Source organism: Chiloscyllium plagiosum, unplaced genomic scaffold (assembly GCF_037043375.1).
Source record: "Chiloscyllium plagiosum isolate Xiang-an unplaced genomic scaffold, Cpla_swu_hap1 HiC_scaffold_22, whole genome shotgun sequence".
Lineage (NCBI taxonomy): Eukaryota > Metazoa > Chordata > Chondrichthyes > Orectolobiformes > Hemiscylliidae > Chiloscyllium > Chiloscyllium plagiosum.
In genome coordinates, this window is record NW_028270160.1 from 56,421,126 (window position 1) to 56,448,007 (window position 26,882).

The window sequence follows — 26,882 nt, forward strand, 5'->3', positions numbered from 1 at the left end:
AAAGGGCATTAGTGAACCTGATGGGGTTTTAAACAATCAACTAAAACTTCGTGATCACCATTGCCAAGACGAACTTTCAATTTCAAGATTTACAAATTGAAATTCCACCAGCTGTTGTGGTGATATTTTAACCCGTATCCAAACAGTAATAGCCTGGGTTTCTGGATTACCAGTGCAGTAACATTGCCACCATACTACTGTCCAAAGTATATCACTTCACACTTGTCCACATTCAATCACAACCGCTATGTGCATGCATGCAGTCCACCATGCTTTATATTGTTTTCATGTATTGGAATTGTACAAGAAAACACTGGTTCTAATACTAGCAACAACAAAAACAGAAGTTGCTGAAAAAGCTTAGCAGACCTGGCAGCATCTATGGAGAGAAATCAGAGTTAACATTTCAGATCAAGTCACTCAGTTCTGAGAAAGGGTCACTTGACCCAAAACATTCACTCTGATTTCTCTTCACAGATGCTGCCAGACTTGCTGAGCTTTTTCAGCAACTTCTGTTTTTTTAAAATTTCTGATTTACAGCATCCCCATTTCTTTCAGTCCCAAAATGAGGCTCTGGGGAATCCCCACTTTGCACTACTCTTCAGTTAGAAAAAGCATCCATTTTAATCTCTGCCTTCTATCCCTTAGCATCATACTTACTAAGTTACCGCACTGTAATATGCATTTTGATTTTCAGAATATGCTCTGTTGTGTGACATTTACCTAACATCTTTTGAATGTCCATATCGAATATCCACTGGCCTGGCTTATGCAACCCTCTGCTTCAGTGACCAGTTGAATGAGAGTAAGCACGATGTGTTAGAGATTTTGAATGCAGGTGGACAATCTTTTATCATCACAAAATCCTGAGGGATTCTGAGATAGATCAAGATGCTGGAAAAACCCAGATTAGACAGCACCTGTGGAGAGAGTAGCAGAATTTAAGATTGACATCCTTGAGCATTTTGAAAAAGGGTCAACCTAAAATGTTACCTCAATGTGTGTCTCTCTCTCTTTCAGATGATGCCTGATTACTTGAGAGCTACTTGATGCTGGAAGTTTGAAGACAACTGTTAATAAACATATGAAGAATTTCTGACTCACCTTTTAAAGTCTTCAACCATAATCAACATTTATTCCAGAAATTGAGAGCTTCACATAAAGAGTAAATACAGCCACCGTATTGGCTTCCTCTCAATGAGTTGGCAGAAGAATGCGAGTGTCTGGTTAGTGGCACCTTACACGTGTCTCCTTCGTGATGTGCAGCTGGAATAGGAGGCCAAACAAAGTGGCAGGAGAGAAGGCAGGATGACAAGATGGACGCTGGAGTGAGTGTACTTCCCACTGGGTGTTTCACTTGATGTGGCAATGCCTTGTTATCTCCTGTAATACAAGAAACTGGGCATGGATATCATGGTGTTAAAGAATTCAACAGTAATTTATTATAAGGATGTGGAGGCACTGGAACGGGTGTAGAGGAGGTTTACCAGGATGTTGCCTGGTATGATAGAAAGATCGTATGAGGAAAAGCTGAGGCACTTGGGGTTGTTTTCATTAGAGAAAAGAAGGTTTAGGGGTGACTTGATAGAGGTGTATAAGATGATTAGGGGTTTAGATAGGGTCGACAGTGAGAATCTTTTTCCTCGTATGGAGTCAGCTATTACAAGGGGGCATAGCTTTAAATTAAGGGGGGGTAGGTATAGGACAGATGTTAGGGGTAGGTTCTTTACTCAGCGAGTCGTGAGTTCATGGAATGCCCTGCCAGTAGCAGTGGTGGACTCTCCCTCATTATGGGCATTTAAGCGGGCATTGGATAGGCATATGGAGGATAGTGGGCTAGTGTAGGTTAGGTGGGCTTGGATCGGCACAACATCGAGGGCCGAAGGGCCTGTACTGCGCTGTATTCTTCTATGTTCTATGTTCTATAACTAACTATGATGCTTAAAGGCTGCTGAGCTACCACTGTACTATTATGTTCTAAAGAGGAGCGCACATCCAGTGGAGTATCATGCTTTAAATGATTTGAGGTAAGATGGAGTATGAGATCTTTATATCCTCAGGTCTGATGCTATGATGACATCATGAGCATTTCCCTTAAAAGTATACTAACTGTCAAACATAACACAGCAGACTCCTCTTATCTGTTGCTGCAGGACATCCCTCCTTTGTTGTACCTCCCCCACCAGCACCTCCTGTGGCCTGGATGAGAACCTGCACACCCTTTCACCTAATCCTCAAGTCATTCTGAACCCAAATCGCGTGTTGGCTTTCAATGTAAGCAGGTGTGCGATGACCCCATATACACTATCCAAAAATATAGCATCAATGCAGTCCCGAGTGAAGCAATCTTGTTGTGGTGTCCTTACCTCTGGGCCAGAAGGCCTGGATTCAAGTTCTACCTGCTTCAGAGGTATGTCTGGACATGTCTGAACAAGATGTTTAAAAACATCTCAGCAAACCTGTACATGTCTGGTTTAGCACCACCAGACAAGTCTCAATTATGTAATTAGGACCAAAGTTGCATGCTGAAACCAGACTTGAAGAAAACATGTTTTATTCTCACAATACCCACCTTTTACCAAATAAGGGCCTGGAAATATCAACAATAGTCACCAGTGGCTATAAAGCACCTTGAACATAATAAACTGTCCCAAGAAGATTTATTAAAGTATTATAGAACAAAACATGACTGTGAGCACGTAAGGAGCTATTAAGGCAGATGATTGAAAGCTTAGTTAATGCATTTGGCTTTAGGAAGGATCTTAAAAGTGTTTCACAGTTGACAGGTTTATGGAACTATCGCCAGATTTAAATCATGCTTACCAGTAGTGGAGCAAATAAAAGTGAGGGGTGCCAAAAGTAGATGAAGACAAACATCTTCGATGTTACAGTTCCCAAGGAGATTAAAGAGATAGAGATTTCAAAGATAGGGTGAGGCAAGAACATCATCTGGTTTGAAAACACAGGATGCCATGTTTTATGTTTTTTTTGTTAGGAGTTAGTGAGAATGGGACTGGTGTTCAATGGTTTATGGAATTAATAAGGGAACGGCAGCAGAGATTTGGATGGCCTCAAGTTTATGGAATCCAGAATAGTCAAACCTGAAGGTAAAAGGTGTGACAATGCTGTGGCTTTCTTGAGGTTGTTTTGTCCTGGTTGTTTTGAAGAAAGGTTGTAAGTCAAAAGTTACCAGCCCTCTCGAAGGAAATAAATGACATCTGAGGCGTTAAGACGTTTTTAATTGGAAAAATGGAAGCAACCTGGGTGTGGCTAGCTCTCACAGACCAGTAGTGTTTTTTTAGGTTTTAGGTTTAGGTTTAAGCAGAAACTATTGGGGTCTCAAGAGTTGGAAGCTTTAGTGAATGTCTCCTGGCTACTTCTCTCTCTCTGAATTTTCTCTTGATGTTTCTTCCTCCTGGATTGGAGAACTGCCTGTGAGAATCTGTGTATCTGAATTTTCCTTTTTTGCTAAGGGATGTGCTTATGGGGTGTTACTATATTGGAACAGTTAATTAGTAATATTTACTGTATCTATTATTCAGTTATGTTTTCCAATAGAGTTGTTATTCAAAATTCCTCTTTGTTTAGTTGTATTATAAATAAATTGTGTTTTGCTTAACATTGAGTAGTTTGACCAGTGCATTGCATTTGGAACAGACACTTTACATTTGTCTGTAAAATAAGAAAAAGTTTGGGTCTGGGCTACTTTCTTAAAATATTTTGAGGGGATCTGGTCTGGTCAATAATAAAGGCATGAATGAGCATTCCAACAATGGATGAGCTGAAACAGATGAAATTGGCTGGTGTTTTCAAAGGTGGTAATAGGCATTGTTAGTGATGGCACAGATGGCTGATTGAAAATTCTTCTCAGGATTAAACCTGACAACAAAATTGTCACTAACTTGGTTTAGCCTCAGACAGTTGGCAGGGAGAGGGATGAAATTGGTAACGAGGGAGTGGAGTTTGTGATAACAGCGGAAGGCAAGGGCTTTAATCTTCCCAATATTTAATGACAAAATAATTCTACTTTTCTGACTGGATATTGAACAAGGACAATTCCAAGACAATTTTTCATAGAATCCCTAGCCCTACAAGTCCACACCGACCGTCCAAAGGGTATCCCACCCAAACCCATTCCTCTACATTTACCCCTAACCTACACATCCCTGAACACTGCAGGCAATTTAGTATGACTAATGCACCTAACCTGCACACCTTTGGATTGTGGGAGGAAACCAGAGCACCCGGAGGAAACCCACGCAGACACGGGGAGAACGTGCAAACTCTACACAGACAGTCACCCAAGGCTGGAATCTAACCCAGGTCCCTGGCGCTGTGAGATAGCAGTGCTAACCACTGTGCCGCCCTGCAGGATCAAGATCTGGAGATGAACATGTGTTTGGGTGGTGCCATCAAGGGTAGCAGGCAGCTGAGGAAAAAGAATGGTACAAGCATGTCCTTGGGGAGTCATGCGAGCTAACTGTTGAGAAGTCACTGGTAAATGAAACCAGATGATGGTCAAAGTCTGAAATGATGTAATCAGCTGTGCCAAATGCTGCAGATAGGTCCTGAAGAATGAGAAGACGTTTTACTTTTTATCTCAGTCATATAGAATGTCTTTTGTGATTTTGTTAAGTTTGAAATAATGTATCTGTCTCAGTGATCAATTTGCAGTTTGAATAAAACTTGAACAATTACTTAATTTTGTAAAGATACATTCCTGCGACGTGAAGCCAACCAAACGCTGCCCATCCTAATTGCTCGTGAAAAGGTGATGGTGAGCTGCCTTCCTGAACTACTGCAGTCCCATTGGGATGGGAACAACCACAATGCTTTTAAGAAGGGAGTTCCAGGATTTTGTCCCAACGACAGTGAAGGAACGGCAATACATTTCCATGTCAGGATGGTGAGAGAGGTGAGCTTGCAGGTGGTGGTGTTCCCATGTACCTGCTGCCCTTGTCCTTCTAGATGGAAGTGGTCATGGAATTGGAGAGTGCGGTCATAGGAACCTTGGTAGGTTTCTGCAGCTGACCTTAGAGAAGGAATTGCTGCCACTGAAGTGCAGGGTTTGAATGTTTAAAGTTGGGGTTGGGATGCCAATCAAGTGGGCTGCTTTGTCCTGGATAGTGTCAAATATCTGAAGTGTCATTGGAGCTGCACTCATCCAGATATATGCAACACTCCTAGCTTGTGTGTTGTAGATGATGGACAGGTTTTGAATTTTAAAGAGTTAGCAGGTGAGTAAATCATTACAGATTTTTCCAACCTCTGACCTTGTCATCCATCCACAGTAATTTTACAGCTGATCCATTCTGGTTAATGGTAAACCCCAGCAAGTTAGTGGGGGATTCAGTGATGGTATTGAATGCCATTGAATGTCAAAGGGAGATTAGATTAGATTAGATTAGATTAGATTAGAGATGGTTAAATTATCTCTTGTTTGTGATGATCATTGCCCAATACTCACATTACATACTTACCTCTCCAGCTTGAATATTGTCCAGATTGTTCTGCGTGCAGCCATGGACTGCTACAGTGTGTGGGGAGTTACAAATTGTGCTGAATATTATCCAATCATTAGCAGTGCACCTCTGACCTGACGTTGTCTAGAACATTATTGACGAAGCAGCTGAAAACAGACGGACCTAAGGCAATACCCTGAGATACTCCTGTAGAGATGATCTGGAACTGGGAGTGAAAGATTTCAAACAACCACAGTACGATGGCTCAGCACCAGGGGTATGGGTTCAATTCCATCCCTGGTTAACCTTTGTGTGATATTTGCACATTCTCTGTGTCGACATGGGTTTCCTCCCAAAGGACAAAGATGTGCAGGTTAGGTAGGTTGGCCATGCTTCATTGTCAAGGGATGCATAGGCTTAGGTGGATTGACCATGGGAAATGGAGGATTACAGGGATAGAGTGGAACTGGATGGGATACTCTTTGAAGGGTAGGTGGAAACTTGATGGGCTGAATGGCTTTCTTCCACACTGTTGGGATTCTATGATCTTCCTCAATATATTTGTCTGAAATCAGATGGTGGAGAGTATTCCCTTTCATTTTTATATTCAGTTGTATTTTGTTCAACCTCCTTGATAACACACTCCATTAATTCGACCTTTGATGGCAATCACTCTCACCTCACTTGTGGTGTTCAGCCCTTTCGTTTTATGTTCTGACAAAGGCTCTGATTGGATTTGTGGCCCTTGTAGGTTTTTGCTTTGTGTAGCTTACTTTGTAGCATTGTCAACAACATCTACCAATCCAATGGACAATGGTAAAACAGAAGTGCTTTCCAATGGTGACCCTTCGAGCTGGTAATGAATCAATTAACATAAGACCAGCGGGGATCCAAGATGGCGGCGACCCAGCAAATCTGAGTCTACAGTGCTCCTCCCAAGATTTGGGCAAAGTGGGTCAACCGCCCCCCGCCCCCACCACACTCACCAAATCATTTAAAATAGTTTTTACATAATGTAATTAGCTGTTTAGTATTGAATTTAAACAATTTAATCTCCAGTAAAAATGACTAAAGGGAAGGGAGCCCGCAGTTCTCAGCAGGCAGGAACCCCTCCCCGACCCTCTCCAGCTGCAGCAGAGGCGTCCGCAGCCACTTCGGGGAACTTACCTACGGTGGCGAGCTTTGTGGAAATAATCTCCAAACTCGATGCGAAGATCGATGATTTCATTGAAGAGTCCCGGAGCCGATGAGACTCACTCTTGGCCGTGCTGCAAAAGCATGACCGAGACATCAAGGTAATTGAGCGCCGAGTCAGGGGGCGGAGCTAAAGGCCGCAACCTCCGAAACTACAGCTCAATCGGCCGTGGATCGGGTCCGGACTCTCGAACAGCGAGTCCGGACCTTAGAGAATCACATTGACGACCTCGAAAAAATATTCGTTTGCTGGGCCTTCCCAAATGGGAAGAGGGAGGCAAGCTTACAGCATTTCTCGAACAGTAGCTTCCACAGCTTTTAAATCTGGAGGCTGGATCAGGCCAGGTAAGGGTGGAATGGGCCTACCGGGTCGCAATACGCGGGCCCGGCTCGAACCAGCGCCCACGCCCGGTCCTGTTCTGGCTGCAGAGCTATAAGGAGAGGCAGAAGCAGTTAGAAGCTTCCAGAAATCTTGGAAAAGATCCCCAAGCCATGACCTATAAAGGATCCAAGATCATGTTATTCCAGGACGTTTCCCCAGCTCTGGTCCGAAAGAAGAAGGCATTTGATGAAGCGAAGTAGTGTTTAAGGGACTTAAATATTCAGTACTCCTAGCGCTACCCAGCGACGCTACGCTTTAACCATGAAGGGTCCGTGTATGACTTCGGATCGCCAGAAAAGGCCAAGGAATTTTTGGACTCTCTTAGATAAATTGTAAGAGTTATTTGATGTTGGTTTGCTTTCCCCCCACTCTGGTTTACATCCCTCCCCCTCCTTTTTAAATATATTAACCCTTTTTTTACCTTACTGTTTAATATTATCTTGGGGGGTGGGGAGAGGGATTTATTTATTTGTTCTCTACTTAACGATTTTCTCCCCTTTTTTATATTCTATATTTATATATATATATAGGCCGGGGGGTATAGTTAATGTTGGTGGGGGGAGGTGGTTACCTTATCCTGTTTTCTCTCTGTCTCTAGGAGCAGGGTTGTTTTTCCCTTGTTATTTTGTATTATTATATTTAGTTATTACTTGTTGAGGCTGTAATTTTATAGTTATATATGATTATACATGGAATTAACATTACCAAATATATCCAGGTGTTGGTGTGGGTTGGGGGGGAGGGGTAGTAGGGTGCTCACTGTTAACTCTAGCTCTGTAGTATATTTGAATTTTTTTCATCCTATCAAGGAGCGCCTGGGTCAAGAGTGGGGCACTGGTTGGGCGAGGATATGATGGACTGTTGGAAAGGAAGTGATATCCCCTGGGAACAAGGGGAAAAATCTCCATTTAAATACATTTTTTAAAATTTAGAAATAGTTTTTTATTATACTGTTATGAACGTATTAGAGAGCCTTTATTTTTGTGAATTTTATATGCTTTATGCTCGGGATGTTCTGGATAGGGTTTCCCCTCCCGTGGGGTTTCGGATTTGCCCGGACGATTATGGTTGATCAGTCAGTTAAGTGGTGCACCTGGAATGTCAAGGGGAGTAATTCACCAGTTAAAAGGAAGAAAATATTATCAAACCTCAAGAAAGAAAGAGTTGATATAGCTCTCCTACAGGAGACACACCTGTCGGATAAAGAACACTTGAAATTACGACAGGGTGGATTTGATCAGGCCTTTTTTTCTTCTTTTAGCTCAAAAAGCAGGGGAGTTATTATTCTTATTCAGAAGAATTTCCCTTTCAAAATCCTAAATCAGATAAAAGATGCTTCTGGACGATATATTCTGATTAAAGCCCTTAGAAATGGAGAGGAATACGGGATTTTAAATGTGTATTGCCCCCTGGCACATCCTTTTAAATTTATAACAGAAGCCTTCTCAAAATTGATGGCTCTCGGTGTTTGTCACACAATTGCAGGGGGAGACTTTAATTGTATTATGTATACGGAAATAAATAGGATTCCCAAGAGTGCTGCAGGAGTATCTCCCAGATCTAGACAATTGGTGGATCTGAACAAAGAATTAGGACTAGTAGATGTATCGAGATGCCTTCATCCACAGGGCAGAGATTTTTCTTTTTACTCCAATCCACATAAATGTCATACCAGAATTGATATGTTTTTTGCCCCTCAATTTTATAAAATTCCATATCATCCTGTAAAATAGGTAGTATAGCAATTTCCGATCACGCTGCTGTATATATGGAAATTAAAGCGAGGAACAATGAGACATCCCCTCGGCATTGGCGTATGGACACCTTTCTGATGAAAGATAGTAAATTTGTAAAGTACTTCTCTCAAGAATTTAAAACTTTTTTAGAAATTAATTCAGGTATGGCTAGCAACCCATCAATGATGTGGGAGACCTTCAAAGCTTACGCGCGAGGTTTGATCATCTCATACTCAGCGACCCAGAAAAAATTAAAGGGAGAACAACAGCGTCTGCTCGAAGCTCGCTTAAAAGCGGCTGAAACAGTATACACTGACAGACCTTCTATTATCAAATTACAAAGGATTACGGCCCTTAGGACAGCTCTAAACACCACGCTTACCCAAATGGCTAAGAGGGAAATATTATTTGCAAAACAAAGGTTATATGAATTTGGCGATAATCCTGGTAGATACTTAGCATTTCTTGCAAAGAAAAAGAAGGCCCCTCAAACTATCACGTCTATCAAGGAAAGTATGGGTATTCTGACTCATGATCATAAAAGGATTAACGCAATCTTTAGAAAATGTTATTCTGATTTATATAAATCGCAGGATTGTGAAGACAGGACTAGGAGGATGCAGTCATTTTTTAAAAACCTGACCTTTCCGGACCTAACTCCAGAACAGGTATTGGTCTTGAATGTTCCCCAAACAATCCAAGAAATACTTGACGCAATCAGACAACTTCAGAGCGGTAAGGCACCGGGCCCAGATGGCTTTCAAGCTGAATTCTATAAAGAATTTACAGGAATAATGGCTGGTCCACTTATGGACATGTATAACTATTCATACAGTCAGGGTTGTCTCCCACCGTCGCTGAAAGAGGCGAATATCTCTCATGCTCAAAAAAGGAAAGGACCCAGAAGATTGCGCGTCATATAGACCAATATCCTCGCTAAATGTAGATTTTAAAATCCTCTCTAAAACGTTAGCATTGAGGCTAGAAAGGGTATTGCCACATATCATAAAGGAGGATCAGACCGGGTTTATTAAGGGCCGTAGATCATCCAATAATGTTAGAAGGGTTTTGAATGTGATTCAAGCCTGTCATCAGGGAACGATACCAGGAGTAGTAGTCTCATTAGATGCGGAAAAGGCATTCGACAGGGTTGAATGGTCATATTTGTTTTACATATTGGAAAGGTCTGGCGTTGGAAAGGTGTTTACTAAATGAGTCTCAACACTGTATAGTAATCCCAAAGCAGTTGTGATTACCAATGGATTAGGCTCGGATAGCTTCAGTGTGGATAAGGGCTGCCGTCAGGGATGTCCTCTCTCACCATTGCTATTTACGCTAATAATTGAGCCACTAGCAGAAGCTATATGAGCTGATCCTAATATAACGGCCCCGAGGATTGGTACAGGTAAACATAAAACTACCCTTTATGCAGATGATGGTCTCCTATTCCTCAGTAATCCCCTGATGTTCATGCCTCGCTTAATCCAAGTTATTAATACATTTAGTGCATTTTCAGGTGATAAAATTAATTTCTCAAAATCGGAGGCTATGCCAATGGGTGGCCTTGCTAGTATATCTCACTTATTGGACGGATCCCACGTTCCCTTTCAATGGTCCCTGGAGGGTTTCTTATATTTAGGCATTTTTATTACCCCGAGTATTTGGTCAGTTATACAAGGCTAACTTTGTGCATTTACTGGAAAGGATAAGGCAGGACCTCCAGCAATGGGGAGACCTTCCAATTTCCTGGCTAGGTAGAATAGCACTAATTAAAATGAATGTCCTGCCCCGGCTCCTATACCCTATGAGAATGCTTCCAGTGGTGCTGCCGAGGCTGGCACTACGTAAATTATATGGCTGGTTGGGTTCCTTTATCTGGAATCATAAACAGCCCCTCATTAAGCTGAGGAAGCTACAGCTTCCACAGGCAAGGGGAGGATTGGACTTCCCAGATTTTAGGAAATATCAGTTAAGTTCCCTATTAAGTTACATAGCTGATTGATTGCAGGTCAGACAAGACCCAATTTGGCTGGACATCAAGGCTTCTCAAGTAAAATGCCCACTTATTAACCTTTTATTTTCAGACAAGAGGAAAATCATTACGGATCAATGTAAAAACCCTATAATACTAAACACAATTAAAGCTTGGAATATAATGCGGCAAAATGAGGGCAACTCACATTAAACATCCCCCTATACTCCGATAGTGGGAGTATGGGGATATCAACCGGGGTTTACAGATGCCACTTTCAAATTCTGGAGATCCAGGGGTATCTCATGTTTAGGGGATCTGTTTAAAGAAGGGGTCCTGATGTCTTTTGAACAGCTACGTCAGAAATAATGGAGACCTCTTTTGATACTTCCAAATTCGAGATTACTTACAGAAGAAGACTACGTTATTAGATAGTCTTTATAAATCAGATAGAGAACGTAGAGTGCTACGGCCATGGGGGTATCTTCCGTCAGCACTATTAATCATTTATTACATGATGAAGTATCGGGAGATATGGACAATCTGCTTAAAACATGGGATCAGGATTTGGGACTGGAAATCTCTATAGAAACATGGAATGACATTTAGGAAAATGCCAGAAGAATCACCATCTGCAACAGAACTCAGGCCATTCAGTTGAAGATACTTCATAGGGCCCAGATAGCACCGGACCGATTGGCAAACTTTAAGACAGGAGCATCTCCAATGTGTCCCAAATGTAAAATAGAAGTGGGCACTCTTGTACATTGCTTATGGACCTGTCATAAGATCTGTAGATATTGGACTAAAGTAGCAAGTGCTCTGACAGAAATCTTAGGAACGGAAATTAGAGTGGACCCTGTATCTCTCCTTTTGGGCTTTTCGAACTTACCCTCCCTGGATATGCACAGGAAGAGATTATTTTCTATTCTCTCTTTCTGTTCAAGGAAAAATATTTTGGTAAACTGGGTGGCTGAGAGCCCCCCTGGACTTTCAAATTGGCACAGATTAATCATGGAACGTATCCCCCTTGACTTCCTTACAAATAATGGTGCACCAAAAGACCGCATTATTCCATAAAATACGGCAGCCCTTCTTGAATTACATAAATACAGATATTTCAGCCATCCTAACAAGGGCTTTTATTTAATTGAGATGGCGAACCTGGCTGGTCCGGGGCCCCTTGGGAGAGGAATCCCACATGAATACGGGTTTTGTTACGATTTGATGTTAATACATTCCAAGCATGTATCTCACCACCCAATTTCTGTGTTATCCGTCGGTTTTTTTCTCTCTTATTTGAATAATGTAAGAGATTTAATTATACACTTTGGTTAGTTGTAGGTTAGATTAGTAGTTAGTTGAGTTTTGTCTTTTTTTCCTCTTGGTATTTTTCTCTTGTTAAATTTTGGTTATTATTTATTTAAGATTTAATTGTATATCAATGTTTATACTTGGGTTTTTTTTATTTTGTAAACTTGTAAAAATGTTAAATTTTCAATGAAAATATCTATTAAAAAAACCATAAGACCATAAGACATAGGAGCAGAAATTATGCCATTCAGCCCATCGAGTCTGCTCTACTATTCAATCATAGCTGATAGGATTCTCAACCCCATTCTCCTGCTTTCTCCCTGTAAGCCTTGATCCTCAAGAAACTATCTATCTCAGTCTTGAATATACTCAATAACCTGGCCTCCACGATGAATTCTATAGATTCACCACTCTCTGGCTGAAGAAGTTTCTCCTTATCTCCATTCTGAAAGGTCTTCCCTTCACTGTAAGGCTGTGCCCGCGGGTCCGAGTCTCTCCTACCAGTGGAAACATCTTCCCAACATCCACTCTGTCCAGGCCATTCAGTATTCTGTATGCTTCAATTAGATCCCTCTCTCATCCTTCTAACCTCCAACGAGTTGAGACTCAGAGTCTTTAATTGTTCCTCATATATTAAGCTTTTCATTCCTGGGACCATTCTCGTGAACTTCCTCTGAACATGCACTAGGGCCAATACAACCTTAATGAGATATGGGGCCCAAAACTGCACACAATATTCCAAATGTGGTCTCACCAGAGCCTTTTAGAGTCTCAGTATACAGCCAAAGTAGAGGATGGATAAATAAGCTATAGGATGTGGACAGCTCTGCATGAGGCAATGATAAATGCTAAAGTTGTTCTGCTTTTTTACATAATTTCTTAAATAAATCACCAAGGTTAAACACTCCAAACAGAACAACTCCCATCTTGTAAGAATGACAGGCAGAAAAAAATGGTTCAATTGGTGACTGGAAAGAGCTGAGGGATAAGCAGGAAGGTGGAAACTAATATTCATCATTGTAAACATAAGCATTATTTAGATCATAAGAAACAGGTGCAGGAGTACAGCATTAAGCCCATTGAGCCTGCTTTGAAATTTGAACCTACATGTAAATTGATCACCACAATCTGAGCCTGCATCCGTTTGTCGCAGGTTGCAAAAGAGACAGACACAATTATATTGATTTTGTTTTTGTTAAAAAAATAACAAGGCCAACTCACTGCTCATTGTCAAGGCTCTGTTCAGTAAATGGTGATACAATATGACAGTGTATGGACCTAAAATTAGTGTCTGGCCACTTTCTATTTGTTCTTCCACTGCCAGTTATTTTGTAAGTTCTCTGTAATTACACAGAATAGACATTACAGACACAGACCATCTGCTCTATTTATATTCGACACAGTCTCCTTTCACTCTGCTTCATTCGTTTACATATTGTTTAAAACATTTCAACGCATGGGAAAAAACTCCAATATTTCATAAAGATATACATTCATATAGCACCATAATGAAGGCAGCACTGCACAGCAAGCTCATACAAACCGCAATGTGACAATACCAGACAATATGTGTTAGTGATGGCAGTTGAGGGATAAATACTATACAAGTCTCGAGGAAGATCTTGCCAGTTTTTCTTCCGAGTGCTGTCATAGGAACTTCATGTCCATCCAGGAGGATATATGGTTCAACATTTCAACAAAAAGACTGCGCCAGTGCAGGGTAACATGCCATCAGTGTCATCCTGGAGTGTCAATCTGGATTCTGTGACCAAGTGAGAAGCACAGGGAACTGTAATGGGTCAATGTATCTAGTAATTAGTGCAGATCAAGGCTTAAGTAGTACAACAGCAGGGGTGGTGGTGGTGGATATAGCTATATTGAGGGTTGTACTTGGTGTTTCCAATGTAGCTGTCAAAACACTGTTGCTTAGATTTCATTGACTGGAATCCCCAGAGTTCTAGGGCAATGATAGCACAGGATCTTGGACTCCTGAAGTGCACCAATTTGAGCAAAAACTCCACTTGATGTCTAAGTTTTAGAATTCAAGATTTGTAAATTTAAAGGCAATCCCAATTGACAAATGAGTTCAACAAACTGTATTTATATATCACCTCTAGTATAATACATCCCCATGATGCTCAACACTTCTTTTCCTTCATTCATATGACAAGGGCATCACTGGCTCAGTCTATGTTTGTCACTCATCCCTAATTGCCCTGAAACTGAGTGACTTGCTAGGGCAGGTAGGTTGCTGTGGAGTCTGGAGTTACATGGAGGCCCGATTGGGCAAGGATGGCAGATTTCCTTCCCTAAATGACATTAGCCAATCAGACAGGATTTTGCAGCGATCAAAAATGGCGAACGATGCTTTTAGATTAGATTTTAATTCTAGATTTTGTTAAAGATTGGACTCAAATATCTGCATGTGCCATGGTGGGTTTCAAACCCATATCCACAAAGAACTGCCTGGACTACTGGCAGTCTCCCGACACTGAGATACATTAGGCCATCCGACCAAAATCTGTAAAAGTTCCTCTTAAACAGTACTCAGGAGGTAGACAGGGGCTTGGCTCATGGAGAGAATTGCAGAGCTTAGGGCCGAAGCAGTAGAATGTATAGCACCATTATGGAGACCAACTGGGGAACGGTTTAAACTCTGGGATGCTCAAGAGATCAGAATTGGCAGAGCTCGGAGATCTTGTGGCGGTGAGGAGGGTTGTAAAGCTGGAAGAGATCAGAGATAGGGAATGGGGAGGCCACACAGAGGAACCTATTAACAGGGATGAGAATTTTAAAATCAAGGTGTTGCTGAAACAGGAGCTAATGCAGGTCAGCGAGCATACAGGCAGGAGTAATGGGTGATTCAGACAGAGTTTTTAGAAACCCCACAGGGCAGTTCGAGGCCATTTGGCTCATCAAGTCTGCACGGGCCCTCTGATGAGCATCTGGAACCCCACATTTACCATAGTTAACCCACCCAGCCTCTCTGGACACTACAGGAGAATTTAGCATGGCAAATCCACCTTACCTGCACATCTTTGGACTGTGGAAGGAAACTGGAGCACCCAGAGGAAACCCACACAGACGCAAGGAAAGTGTGCAAACAACAGAGATAGTCACCCTGAGGGTGGAACCAAACCTGGGTCCCTGGTGCTGTGAGGCAGCAGTGCTAACCACTCAGCCATCATGCTTCCCAAATTTCCTATTGAATACAGGAATATATAACACATTTAATTGTACATATTAAATCACTCCTGATTACTGACATACCTTTTTAGATTTTGTAGAGAGGGAGTTTTATATTTTAATGACAGTAATCCTTCATTAGAAAGTTCCTATATTTCACCTCTTCTGACTATATCCCTAACACAGATGAAGATAGATCTGTTGAGAAATATTTGTTTCTGAGAACATGAAAACACAGTTCAGAAAATTGTGGTTTGTTTCTTGCTCAGACCATGTAGATTAGTTCACTGTGCCTCTATTTAACGAAATGGTCTCCTGTACACTAAAGCTATTGATAGGAATGGAAAAGCTATTATAACGGTTACTTGTAATAATTATGAAGTTCAAGTATTTAAATGCCAGAATCAAATTTGTAGAACTGAAGGATATTTTATTTAAGATGTGCAGCAGTGCAAGAGAAAAGTTGGTCCTGAATAGAATCTTACTGTGCTGTCAACACTGGGATGTTGGACTCCTGAGTGGTAGGGGGTTGAAAATCCCAGACTGAAACCACAGATGGTACACTCCGTTATCTTAACTGCATGGTTATCTGTGATGGCCTGGCAAAGGACGCATAATTCAGAATCTGGCCACAGTGACTGTCAAGCTGAAGTCATCTTGACAAGAACAAGAGATGGTAAAGATTTGAATAAAACAAATTTTTCAAGAGATATGAACATTGCTGCCTGGGCTTTGGCATTATTGCTCATCCGTAATCACCTCGCAGAAGCTGGCCTTGAGTTGCCTTCTTGAACCACTGCAGTCCACGGGATGCTGTTAGGTTGGGCCTTCCAGGGTTATTACTCAGTGGCAAGGCAGAAACAGTCAATTAGCTTCCAAGTCATGGTGCTGTGTGGCTCGGAGGGGAACTTGCAGGAAGAGGGGTGTTCCTGTGTATCTGCTGCTCTTGTCCTTCTGGATGGTAAAGGTCACAGGTTTGGAAGGCATCATCAAATGAGCATTGGGGATGAGGGTACAGCTGCAATTTAATACTGGAATCAGATTTTCTGAACAAAATGCACAAATACTAGTGATTGAACACAATTTATTTTTGCTTGAATAATCAACTGGATCATTCAGTGGAGTTTTGTTGTTTTCATACATAGTTATAAGAGCTATCTTCAGTGACTGCTTAATGTTTTCATATGAATATAATCAACAAAGGAGAGTAATTCACCAAATTCAAAGGTAGACCGCCCTTTTAACCACAGCAGGCCTTAACAACCTATTATTACACTGCTAAAAAAGATTACAGACGATCGGCTTATGGAAAGACTTCTACATCTTATCGCCAATACACATGATACAGTAATAATTTTACACCGTGTTGCCAGTCTACAAGCGTGTACGTTCTCATTGTCCCAACTTGGTTGGTCAATACTGTGCCTGCATGAGAATTAGTTCAAGTACTGAATTGCAAGCAATAAACCCTTCTAGAAGCAAGTACTTGAAACACTTCCCCTTTGCATTATGTATGGCATCTTTTAAGATTGTTTCATTATTTTTAAAAAAGAAGCAAGAAAAATGAAAGGGAAACGTGTGATAAATCTTGTGTTAAATTCCAACACCATGGCTGAAAACTGCAGGAGAAAAGAAAGTTTAATTAAAATGAGGGACACATGCATTGGAATATTGATGTTTTGGTTTTTAAGAATACTTTTGTCTCAGTAGAATTACACATTGTTTTCCCCCATGTTTTTGAAAATCATTTTGAACTGTGCAGTGTAGTCTGAAAGAAAGCTATCTCAGTTAAAATGAAGCCAGTGTTTTTGCATATACAAAGATTATACCTTTTCTATTAATTGTACAAGAAATCGTGGATTCACACTCAAAACATTTTAAGTAAGTGGAATCAACTTCTAAAGCGTGAATCAGACACTAAAACAGTTGAGGTGCTGTTAGTGTGTTTGCATTGCTTCCAGAAATGCCACCTGATCAGAATTATTTTTATTTGTTTTTACAGAGTTCTTTATGTACAGCAAAACCATTGATGATTTTTTTCTTTTTTTTTTCTTTTTTTTTTAAATAAGCAAGTAGGTTTGTTTAATACCCTGAAACCATGGGTTCAAGAAAATTATAAGGCTAGATGCTGTGTGTAATAAGTGATTTGTACACTCCTTGCTGGAACCTCAATGTGTTGTGATCTGCTGTGAACATCCTCAGTCACAGGAAATGTATCAAAGGCGCTAAATTGAAAGAAAAAAACTCCTCGGCTCAGTTTGAAGAGTTGCCCGTACCGATGGTGTGCGTCAAGTGCCCATGGAGCGCCAATCACACCCTCTTCAGATCAACGAATGCAAGTGATTTCCCATGCGGTTTTAAAGTTGCTCATGCTAAATTAAAATATCCTCTTGTATCTAAACCATGCTTTAATGTGTGAAAGCAGCAGGCACACACTTCATCTGCAGTCCGCTCATCCTCTGCTCCAGCCATTTCCTTTCTGAACACTGGCAGTAGTAAAATGCTTCTCTGTAAAAAAAACAAAACAGACACTTGCATTTACATCAGATCTCCTGCATATGGGATGGCCCACAAAGCATTCTAACGCCTGCTCAGTGCTTTTGTAGGATGGACGCTGTTCAATGCAGGAAATGTGCCCAGAGTGAGGTCTGTCAAACAACGGAAAAATCAAACAAAGAACTATGGGTGCTGGAAATGTGAAGCAAAAACAGAAATTGCTGGAGAAACTCAGCAGGTCTGGCAGCATCTGTGGAGGGAGGAATAGAGTTAATAGAGTTAACGTTTCAAGTCCAGAACTCTAAGTACTGGAAATGTTAACTCTGTTTCTTTTTGTGACGATGCTGCCAGACCTGCTGAGTTTCTTCTGCAATTTCTACTCTTGGTTTCTGACAAACACCTCATATTGTATGGCTGAAGGATAAATATTGGCTGAGGACACTGGTGGGGACTCTCGTGCTCCTCCCCAGAATAGTCTAGGTTAAAGGGCACATCTCAATTTAATGTCTCATCTGAAAGTGGTCTTTCAATCAGTGCATCATTCCTTCAGTACTGCGCTGGCGCGTCAGTGTGGATTGTGTCTGCAAGTCTCCGGACTGGAGCAAGACCACATGACTTATGAGTGAGAATGTGACCACTGAGCCTAAACATCTAAAATCGGGAGTCAATTAAATGCAGTCCTCCTGAAGCCAAATTACAAAGTGTAATACACTGAATTTTCAACCACTGGCCATAAAAGAGGCATGTTTTTAGCAGATAGTATTATCACACATTTTATTCCGAAGGAGGGTATCCCTTTCAACAATCTTTATCATCCACGTCCATAATTTGTCTTTAGACTGGCAACTTCCTCACTTTTACTTGAATCTCGTTCCACAGGGAATGGTGTCCATTTTTACAGAGGTTACTCAAGTCAGGGAGCAGTCGAGGTAATGGATGCACGAAAGAAACTGCAAGGTAACAGTGATACGGTTGGATTAACGGCTACAAATGTGGCAGATGGATTCCAATATCACAAAATGTGACGTGGTACTTTTGGCTAAAAAAAAGTCTTTGGGTTGGTGAAAAGCAGAATGGCAAGGTTTGATGGGTGGGTCCCTACCTCAAATCAAGGTGGTTAGAAAAAAAAAGGGAGTTATAATTGCAGCTACAAGACAGAGGGGCAATGTTTGTTTGACATTCCAAGGTCAGGTGGGGCAGAAACTGCATTCATTAGGTGTAACCATATAACTTTATACATAACTAACCCTATAATAAAACTGACCTTGTGAATTTTATAGCAATTAGTTGGAATTAGCATCTTTTGGTATCTCTTGTGATTTGAATATTGTGTCTATGCCAAGAGATTACATTAGATTAGATTCCCTACAGTGTGGAAACAGGCCCTTCGGCCCAACAAGTCCACACCGACTCTCCAAAGAGTAACCCAGCCAGACTCATTTCCCTCTGACTAATGCACTTAACACTATGGGCAATTTAGCATGGCCAATTCACCTGACCTGCACATCTTTGGATTGTGGGAGGAAACCAGAGCACGCGGAGAAAACCCACGCAGACGCGGGGGGAATATGCAAACTCCACACAGTCACTCACCCAAAGTTGGAATCGAACCTGGGTCCCTGGCACTGTGAGGCAGCAGTGCTAACCACTGAGCCACCGTGCAAGGAGTTTTGTGCAAATTCAGAGCAGTAGATATATGTAAGAGGCAGCCTGATAACAGATGAGATTAGATTCCCTACAGTATGGAAACAGGCCTTTCGGCCCAACAAGTCCATACCGACCCTCTGAAGAATAACCCACCCAGATCCATTCCATTACCCTATATTTACCCCTGACTAATACACCTAACACTATGGGCAATTTAACATGGCCAATTTACCTGGTCTGCACATCTTTTGGATTTGTTTGGGAATAGACAGTCCAAAGTTTGTAGTTTAGCAAGAATGAAAAGAAAAGTATAATCCCACGTTAACATAGACTCTTTTAGGTGGCTGAGTACTGAGAAATTAAGAAATGCAATTGACACCGATCGTGAAGAGATCTGGTTGAATTCTTCTAAAACAAAGGGCTATAGACAGTGGAGAGGATCAGAGGGACTGAGTGACAAATGGGTAAGCAGAGACCTCTAAAGGGCACCATCTTGAATTCGAGAAAATAAACAATGGTAGCTTCCCAACCTAAATAAATATTCTGATGTCCAAGGACTGGAGGGGGGAGGGGAGGAAACAAAGACATTGTGAAAAAGTTGAGGAATTCAGATAAGGTTCTTGACCTGGAAAAGTGACTGAGTTTCAGTCTTATTAACGGAATGCGAACTGATGTTGTCTCGTTACGTAAAATGGTTATTGTAGAAATATTTGGAGTAGAGACCGTTAATGCCACCTTAGGATCAATCTCCTGTTTAAAACACACTTACAGACAGTACATAAATAGAAGGAGTTATAACTGCAGCTGCAGGATAGAGGGGCCATGTTTGTTTGACATTCTGTCAGGTGGAAAGAAGCTGTACACATCAGGTGGAACCATATAACTTTATACATACCTAACCCTATATTAAAACTGATCTTATGAATTTTATAGCAATTAGTAGGAATTAGCATCTTTTTGTATCTCTTGTGATTTGGGTAATAGGAAATATAAGATGAATAACAGAATTTGATAAGGATAGCAATGAATGCAATGAATAACAGAAATTGAACAGTCCTTAGAGACAAGCAAGTCTGGCAAACGTCTGAGAAAGGGTTAACATTGGAATTAATGGGGTACGTTGTAAGATTCCAAGGCTGGTGGCTCAGTGGTTAGCACTGCTGCCTCACAGCACCTGGGACCTGGGTTTAATTACAGCCCCAGGCGACTGTCTGTGTGGAGTTTCCTCCGGGTGCTCCGGTTTCCTCCGGGTGCTCCGGTTTCCTCCCACAATGCAAAAATGCGCAGGTTAGGTGAATTTGCAGTGCTAAAATGCCCACAGTTCTCAGGGATGTATAGGTTAGGTGCATGAGTCAGGGGTAAATGTAGGGGAATGGGTTTGGGTGGGATACTCTTCGGAGGGTCAGTGTGGACTTGTTGGGCCTAAGGGCCTGTTTCCACACACTAGGGATTCTAATTCTAAAAAAAAAATGGTCTGATGATAACAATGTCTGGTAAACATCATGAGGTCATGGGGAATCTAAGGTTGACCATGAAGTTGTCCATCATCGATAATGTATTCACAGATTTGGATGTGTAGGTCACAGGGGATGTGGCAAGCTCTGATGTTATATATGTTATATATAACCGTTGTAACATGGTATGTATCAATATCCTCTATTTGGAAAGAGTGTCACTGAGTGGTCTGATATGAGCCATGTTTAAGAGGCAACTGGGCCCCACGTGAAAGCCGGATTTGGAGGGGTCTCTGCCCTCTCCCACACGTGTGGTAAAAGAACTCTGAATAAAGGTCACTTATACTGCTGAACACAGAACTGGAAACTCCTCTTGAATACCGGACATATGGGAGTAATAGTCAAATGTTTTTGACTACTTTTTAAGGTTAAAATTATGAGGTCGACTGTCACATGGAGGGGCTGGAATTCATGCCCATCAAAATTCAGACCATATCATTAGCAGAAGCCCAACTGATCTCTTAACAAATAAAAAACAAAACAAAAATTGAATTATGGCAATTCTGAAAACCTGGAGCAGAACACAACAGCCAGCACGCTAACTCATAAACACTGATCTGTGATCTTTGAGGGACGAGGGTCGACCTTTACACGAGATATATGGAAAATTACAGATTATTTGGCCAGAAATAGGGGTTCAACTTTTACATGAGATCAACAATGACTCCAATATATACTGAAGTCTCTCTCTAACAGTCTATGGACTAGTAACCAGACATTGAAGGCAAAAATCTTTGCCCCCTGCCAACCACCGTGTGATTGGTTTTCAGATGAACAAATGAACAAGATTTGGGAACAATCTTGGGTTGGGAACAAGATACAGAGATGTGCTTTGATTTCCACCAGCAGGGAGTCTATCTCACTGTTCTCTGCAGTCAAATTCCATTTTAAATCTGAGGAAGACCAGTTCAACAATTGCTGTAAACTATGACTTTGAACTGATATGTCAGAGACCTTTTACGATTGGTCCAGTCACTCTGGGTCTCTCGCAAACCCTGTGCAAGTATCCAAAGATTCTATGGAAGAAAACTGAAAAGCAACATTCTGACCAAAATAAGACTCATAAGGATCATCTCAGCAGCTTATGAAAAGGAATCAACGGACTGCCTAACCAGTTTTCCCCCACCCAGTATCAACACTTCCCTAACTGTGTGTCCCTGTGTATGTTTTGTCTCTGTGTAGGTGATGTACACGTGAGTGTGTAAGGGGAGTTTTATATGCTGATGGTTTATAACTGTTTCCTGTGGTTACAGTCTAGACAGTTGTAACAAACAGTAATCCTTGTTAAGTCTGGTAACCTGGTCTGCGCTTTCTATCAACCTGGATCTGAAAATCAGGTCCATTGGGTAATTTCGTACGCATATTGTCTACAATGGCTCAGTGGTCAGCGTTGCTGTCTCACAGCACCAGGGACCTGGGTTTGATTCTAGCCTCAGGGTGACTGTCTGTGTAGGTTTTGCACATTCTCCCTATGTCTGCATGGGGTTTCCTCCGGGTGCTCTGGTTTCCTCCCACAGTCCAAAGATGTGCAGGTCAGGTGGATTGGCCATGAGAAATTCAGGGCTACAGGGATAGGGTGGGGTGGGGAGATGGGGAGGAGACAAAGGGGTCATTTGATAATGTTTGATATTATCAAGGGATGGGAAAGAGCCATTGAAACAGATTGAAACAGACTGGTTCCAGTAGTTGAGCAAATCAGAACAATAATGCACCGTTATAATATTAAACACAGGAGATTTTGGATGGAGAATGACAGGAAGGTTTTAAACATTGGCTATTAAACATTGACCTGGAGTTTATGACAGAAGGAAAAGGAGGGTTTGAGTTATAAGGAGAGGCTGGATGAACAGGGACTTTTTTCACCGGAGAGCAGAAGGTTGAGGATGACTTTATAGAGGTTTATAAAATCATGACGAATATAGATATGAATGGGAGGTGTCTTTTCCCTCGGGTGGAGAGTTTCAAGATTAGAGGGCATATTTTTAACATTTTAAAAATGGGGACAAAGATTTAAAAAAGACAAAAGGGGGCTTTTTTTTAACCCAATGGTTTGTGTGTGTGAAATGAACTTCCAGAGGAAATGGTGGATTTGGGGTACAGTGACAATGTTTAAAAGACATTTGGATAAGTTCATGAATAAGCTATGTTTGGAGGGATAGGGGCCAAGCCAGGGAAGGTGGGAATGGTTTAGTTTGCGATTATGGTCAGCTTGGACTGGCTGGACAAAAGGGTCTGTTCCCATGCTGTATGACTTTGTGACAAAAGGATGTTGAGATGTGGGAAAACTGTAGACACATGGGATTAGTATAACTGCATGTGGGGGACAAACACCAAGATAGACTGGTGAAGCCGTACTGTATGACCTGTGTTGTAATTTTAATGTAATTCTAACTGACAATTCCTAGCCTGGATAAATTTGTAAGCTACTGCTATAAGGAATCAATATGTTCTCATTCAACAGCATTATGCTCTTCATCCCCATAATTCAGCCAGTTCCAAAGTTCTTTTTCCCAAAGTCATAGTCATAAGATGTACAGCATGGAAACAGACCCTTCGGTCCAACCGGTCCATGCCGGCCAGATATCCCAACCCAATCTAGTCCCACCTGCTAGCACCCGGCCCATAGCCCTCCAAACCCTTCCTATTCATATACTCATCCAAATGCCTCTTAAATGTTGCAATTGTACCAGCCTCCACCACTTCCTCTGACAGCTCATTCCATACACGTATCACTCTCTGAATGAAAACGTTGCCCCGTAGGTCTCTTTTATATCTTTCCCCTCCCACCCTAAACCTATGCTCTCTAGTTTTGGACTTCCCGACCCCAGAGAAAAGACTTTGTGTATTTATCCTATCCATGCCCCTCATAATTTTGTAAACCTCTATAAGGTCACCCCTCAGCCTCCGATGCTCCAGGGAAAACAACCCCAGCCTGTTCAGCCTCTCCCTATAGCTCAAATCCTCCAACCCTGGCAACATCCTTGTAAATCTTTTCTGAACTCTTTCAAGTTTCACAACATCTTTCCGATAGGAAGGAGACCAGAATTGCACGCAATATTCCAACACTGGCCTAACCAATGTCCTGTACAGCCGCAACATGACCTCTCAACTCCTGTACTCAATACTCTGACCAATAAAGGAAAGCATACCAAATGCCTTCTTCACTATCCTATCTACCTGTGACTCCACTTTCAAGGAGCTATGAACCTCCAAGGTCTCTTTGTTCAGCAACACTCCCTGGGACCTTACCATTAAGTGTATAAGTCCTGCTAAGATTTGCTTTCCTAAAATGCAGCATTTATCTGAATTGAACTCCATCTGCCACTTCTCAGCCCATTGGCCCATCTGGTCAAGATCCTGTTGTAATCTGAGGTAACCCTCTTCACTGTCCACTACACCTCCAATTTTGGTGTCATCTGTAAACATACTAACTGTACCTCTTATGCTCACATCCAAATCATTTATGTAAATGACAAAATGTAGATGACGCAGCACCGATCCTTGTGGCACTCCACTGGTCACAGGCCTCCAGTCTGAAAAACAACCCTCCACCACTACCCTCTGTCTTCTACCTTTGAGCCAGTTCTGTATCCAAATGGCTAGTTCTCCCTGTATTCCGTGAGATCTAACCTTACTAATCAGTCTCCCATGGGGAACTTGTCGAACGCCTTACTGAAGTCCATATAATTCACATCTACCACTCTGCCCTCATCAATCCTCTTTATTACTTCCTCAAAAAACTCAATCAAGTTTGTGAGACATGATTTCCCATGCACAAAGCCATGTTGACTATCCCTAATCAGTCCTTGCCTTTCCAAATACATGTACATCCTGTCCCTTAGGATTCCCTCCAACAACTTGCCCACCATCAACATCAGGCTCACCGGTCTATAGTTTCCTGGTTTGACCTTACCGCCCTTCTTAAACAGTGGCACCACGTTTGCCAACCTCCAGTCTTCCGGCACCTCACCTGTGACTATTTATGATACAAATATCTCAGCAAGAGGCCCAGCAATCACTTCTCTAGCTTCCCACTGAGTTCTAGGGTACACCTGATCAGATCCTGGGGACTTATCCACTTTTATGCGTTTCAAGACATCCAGCACTTCCTCCTCTGTAATCTGGACATTTTGCAAGATGTCACCATCTATTTCTCTACTTTCTATATCTTCCATATCCTTTTCCACAGGAAATACTGATGGGGTGGCACTGCTGCCTCACAGCGCCAGAGATCTGGGTTCAATTCCTGCCTCAGGCAACTGCCTGTTTGGAGTTTGCACATTCTCCCCATGTCTGCGTGGGTTTCCTCCGGGTGCTCCGGTTTCTTCCCACAGTCCAAAAATGTGCAGGTTAAGTGAATTGGCCATGCTAAATTGCCCGTAGTGTTAGGTGAAGGGGTAAATGTAGGGGAATGGGTCTGGGTGGTTTGCTCTTCGGAGGGTCAGTGTGGACTAGTTGGGCCGAAGGGCCTGTTTCCACACTGTAGGGAATCTAATCTAATCAAAATACTCATTTAGTATCTCCCCCATTTTCTGTGGCTCCACACAAAGGCCGCCTTGCTGATCTTTGAGGGGCCCTATTCTCTCCCTAGTTACCCTTTTGTCCTTAATGTATCTGTAAAATCCCTTTGGATTCTCCTTAATTCTATTTGCCAAAGCTATCTCATGTCCCCTTTTTGCCCTCCTGATTTCCCTCTTAAGTATACTCCCACTTCCTTTATATTCTTCTAAAGATTCACTCGATCTATCCTGCCTGTACCTGACATATGCTTCCTTTTTCCTAACCAAACCCTCAATTGCTTTAGTCATCCAGCATTCCTTTCCTTTCACCCTGAGCTGAAAATGTGTTGCTGGAAAAGCGCAGCAGGTCGGGCAGCATCCCAGGAGCAGGAGAATCGACGTTTCGGGCATAAGCCCTTCTCCAGGTTCCTTAGATGCTGCCTGACCTGTTGCGCTTTTCCAGCAACACATTTTCAGCTCTGATCTCCAGCATCTGCAGTCCTCACTTTCTCCTTTTCCTTTCACCCTGACAGGAATATACTTTCTCTGGATTCTCATTATCTCATTTCTGAAGGCTTTTGTTGTGATTATTAGATTACCTCTAATGAAGTGGTTAGAATAAGATTAGTAAAAGAACTGGACTTCAATCTTAATCATTCTTTTCCCCAAAAACCTTTGCTTTACTGTTAAACTTTACGCAATGTTTTAAAATCGTTCACAGCTTCTGCCAGTGCTCAGCCTTGTGACCTGAATTATAGATGAGGCTGCAATTGCTAACACCCTGACCAGGAGCGTGTGTAGTGGCAGTTCAAAGTGGTGTTAAAAATCATAAAAACACTTTAAAAATGCTAAAAACAAATGAAAACATACATTGTAGAAGAGCCAAAAATAAAACAAAGTGATTTTAAAAAGAAAATCTGCTTTATATTTTGTATTCACATGCACAGGGTGATCTCAGACAGAAGCAGGTTGAGATGAGATTTGATGGAACTTTTCATAACTTTCCAGGATTATTGAAATGGACAAGGGAGTGGGACAAACTGAGTGGGTCTAATAGAGATCCAGTATGGACAAGAGCTCTTCTGTACCATCATCATTCAGTGAAAAGCAGAACTGGCTATTTGAGAGTCACCTCTCTGCAATGAACCATGTTGTTCAATTCCACTTCATTGCAACTTGGAAGTCAGTAACTGCATTTGCTTTCTTGTCTGCTATATACAAAATTCAAACAGTAGGTGGCACTGTCACACCGCTCTTTGCGAGGGATTACTGTACCTGTACCCTTTCTTGCATCTTGTCTGACCATTAATGAGTCTTCTTATCAACCTGTCTAGTCTCCTTTTTCACTCTGATAACTTTATATCCTTCAACCTGCTGAGAAAAAAAAAGAAAAAAAGTGGATGATTTATAGAGTAAGAAACAGCCTCAAGAGGTAGGATAATCACATTGCACTTTCACAAGAAACCACTGCCTTAAAGCA

At 41.7% G+C, this 26,882-nt stretch overlaps 1 protein-coding gene across 26 annotated transcripts in view; it reads right to left on the bottom strand.

Annotated features, from left to right (window-relative positions):
- Nucleotides 1–16,313: 16,313 nt before the first annotated feature.
- ank3b (ankyrin 3b) overlaps nucleotides 16,314–26,882 on the bottom strand; it is a 754,625-nt gene continuing 744,056 nt past the window's right edge. For 24 of the 26 annotated variants that reach the window (XM_087999088.1, XM_087999086.1, XM_087999102.1 and 21 more), the window contains 2 exons: nucleotides 26,678–26,776; nucleotides 16,314–17,754 (listed from right to left, as the gene is read on the bottom strand). In XM_087999088.1, coding sequence (XP_087855214.1) covers nucleotides 26,708–26,776 — 69 coding nt within the window. In that variant the 3' untranslated portion in view covers nucleotides 16,314–17,754; nucleotides 26,678–26,707. The remainder of the gene's footprint in view (nucleotides 17,755–26,677; nucleotides 26,777–26,882) is intronic. The other 2 variants (XM_087999083.1, XM_087999101.1) reach the window with 1 other exon arrangement.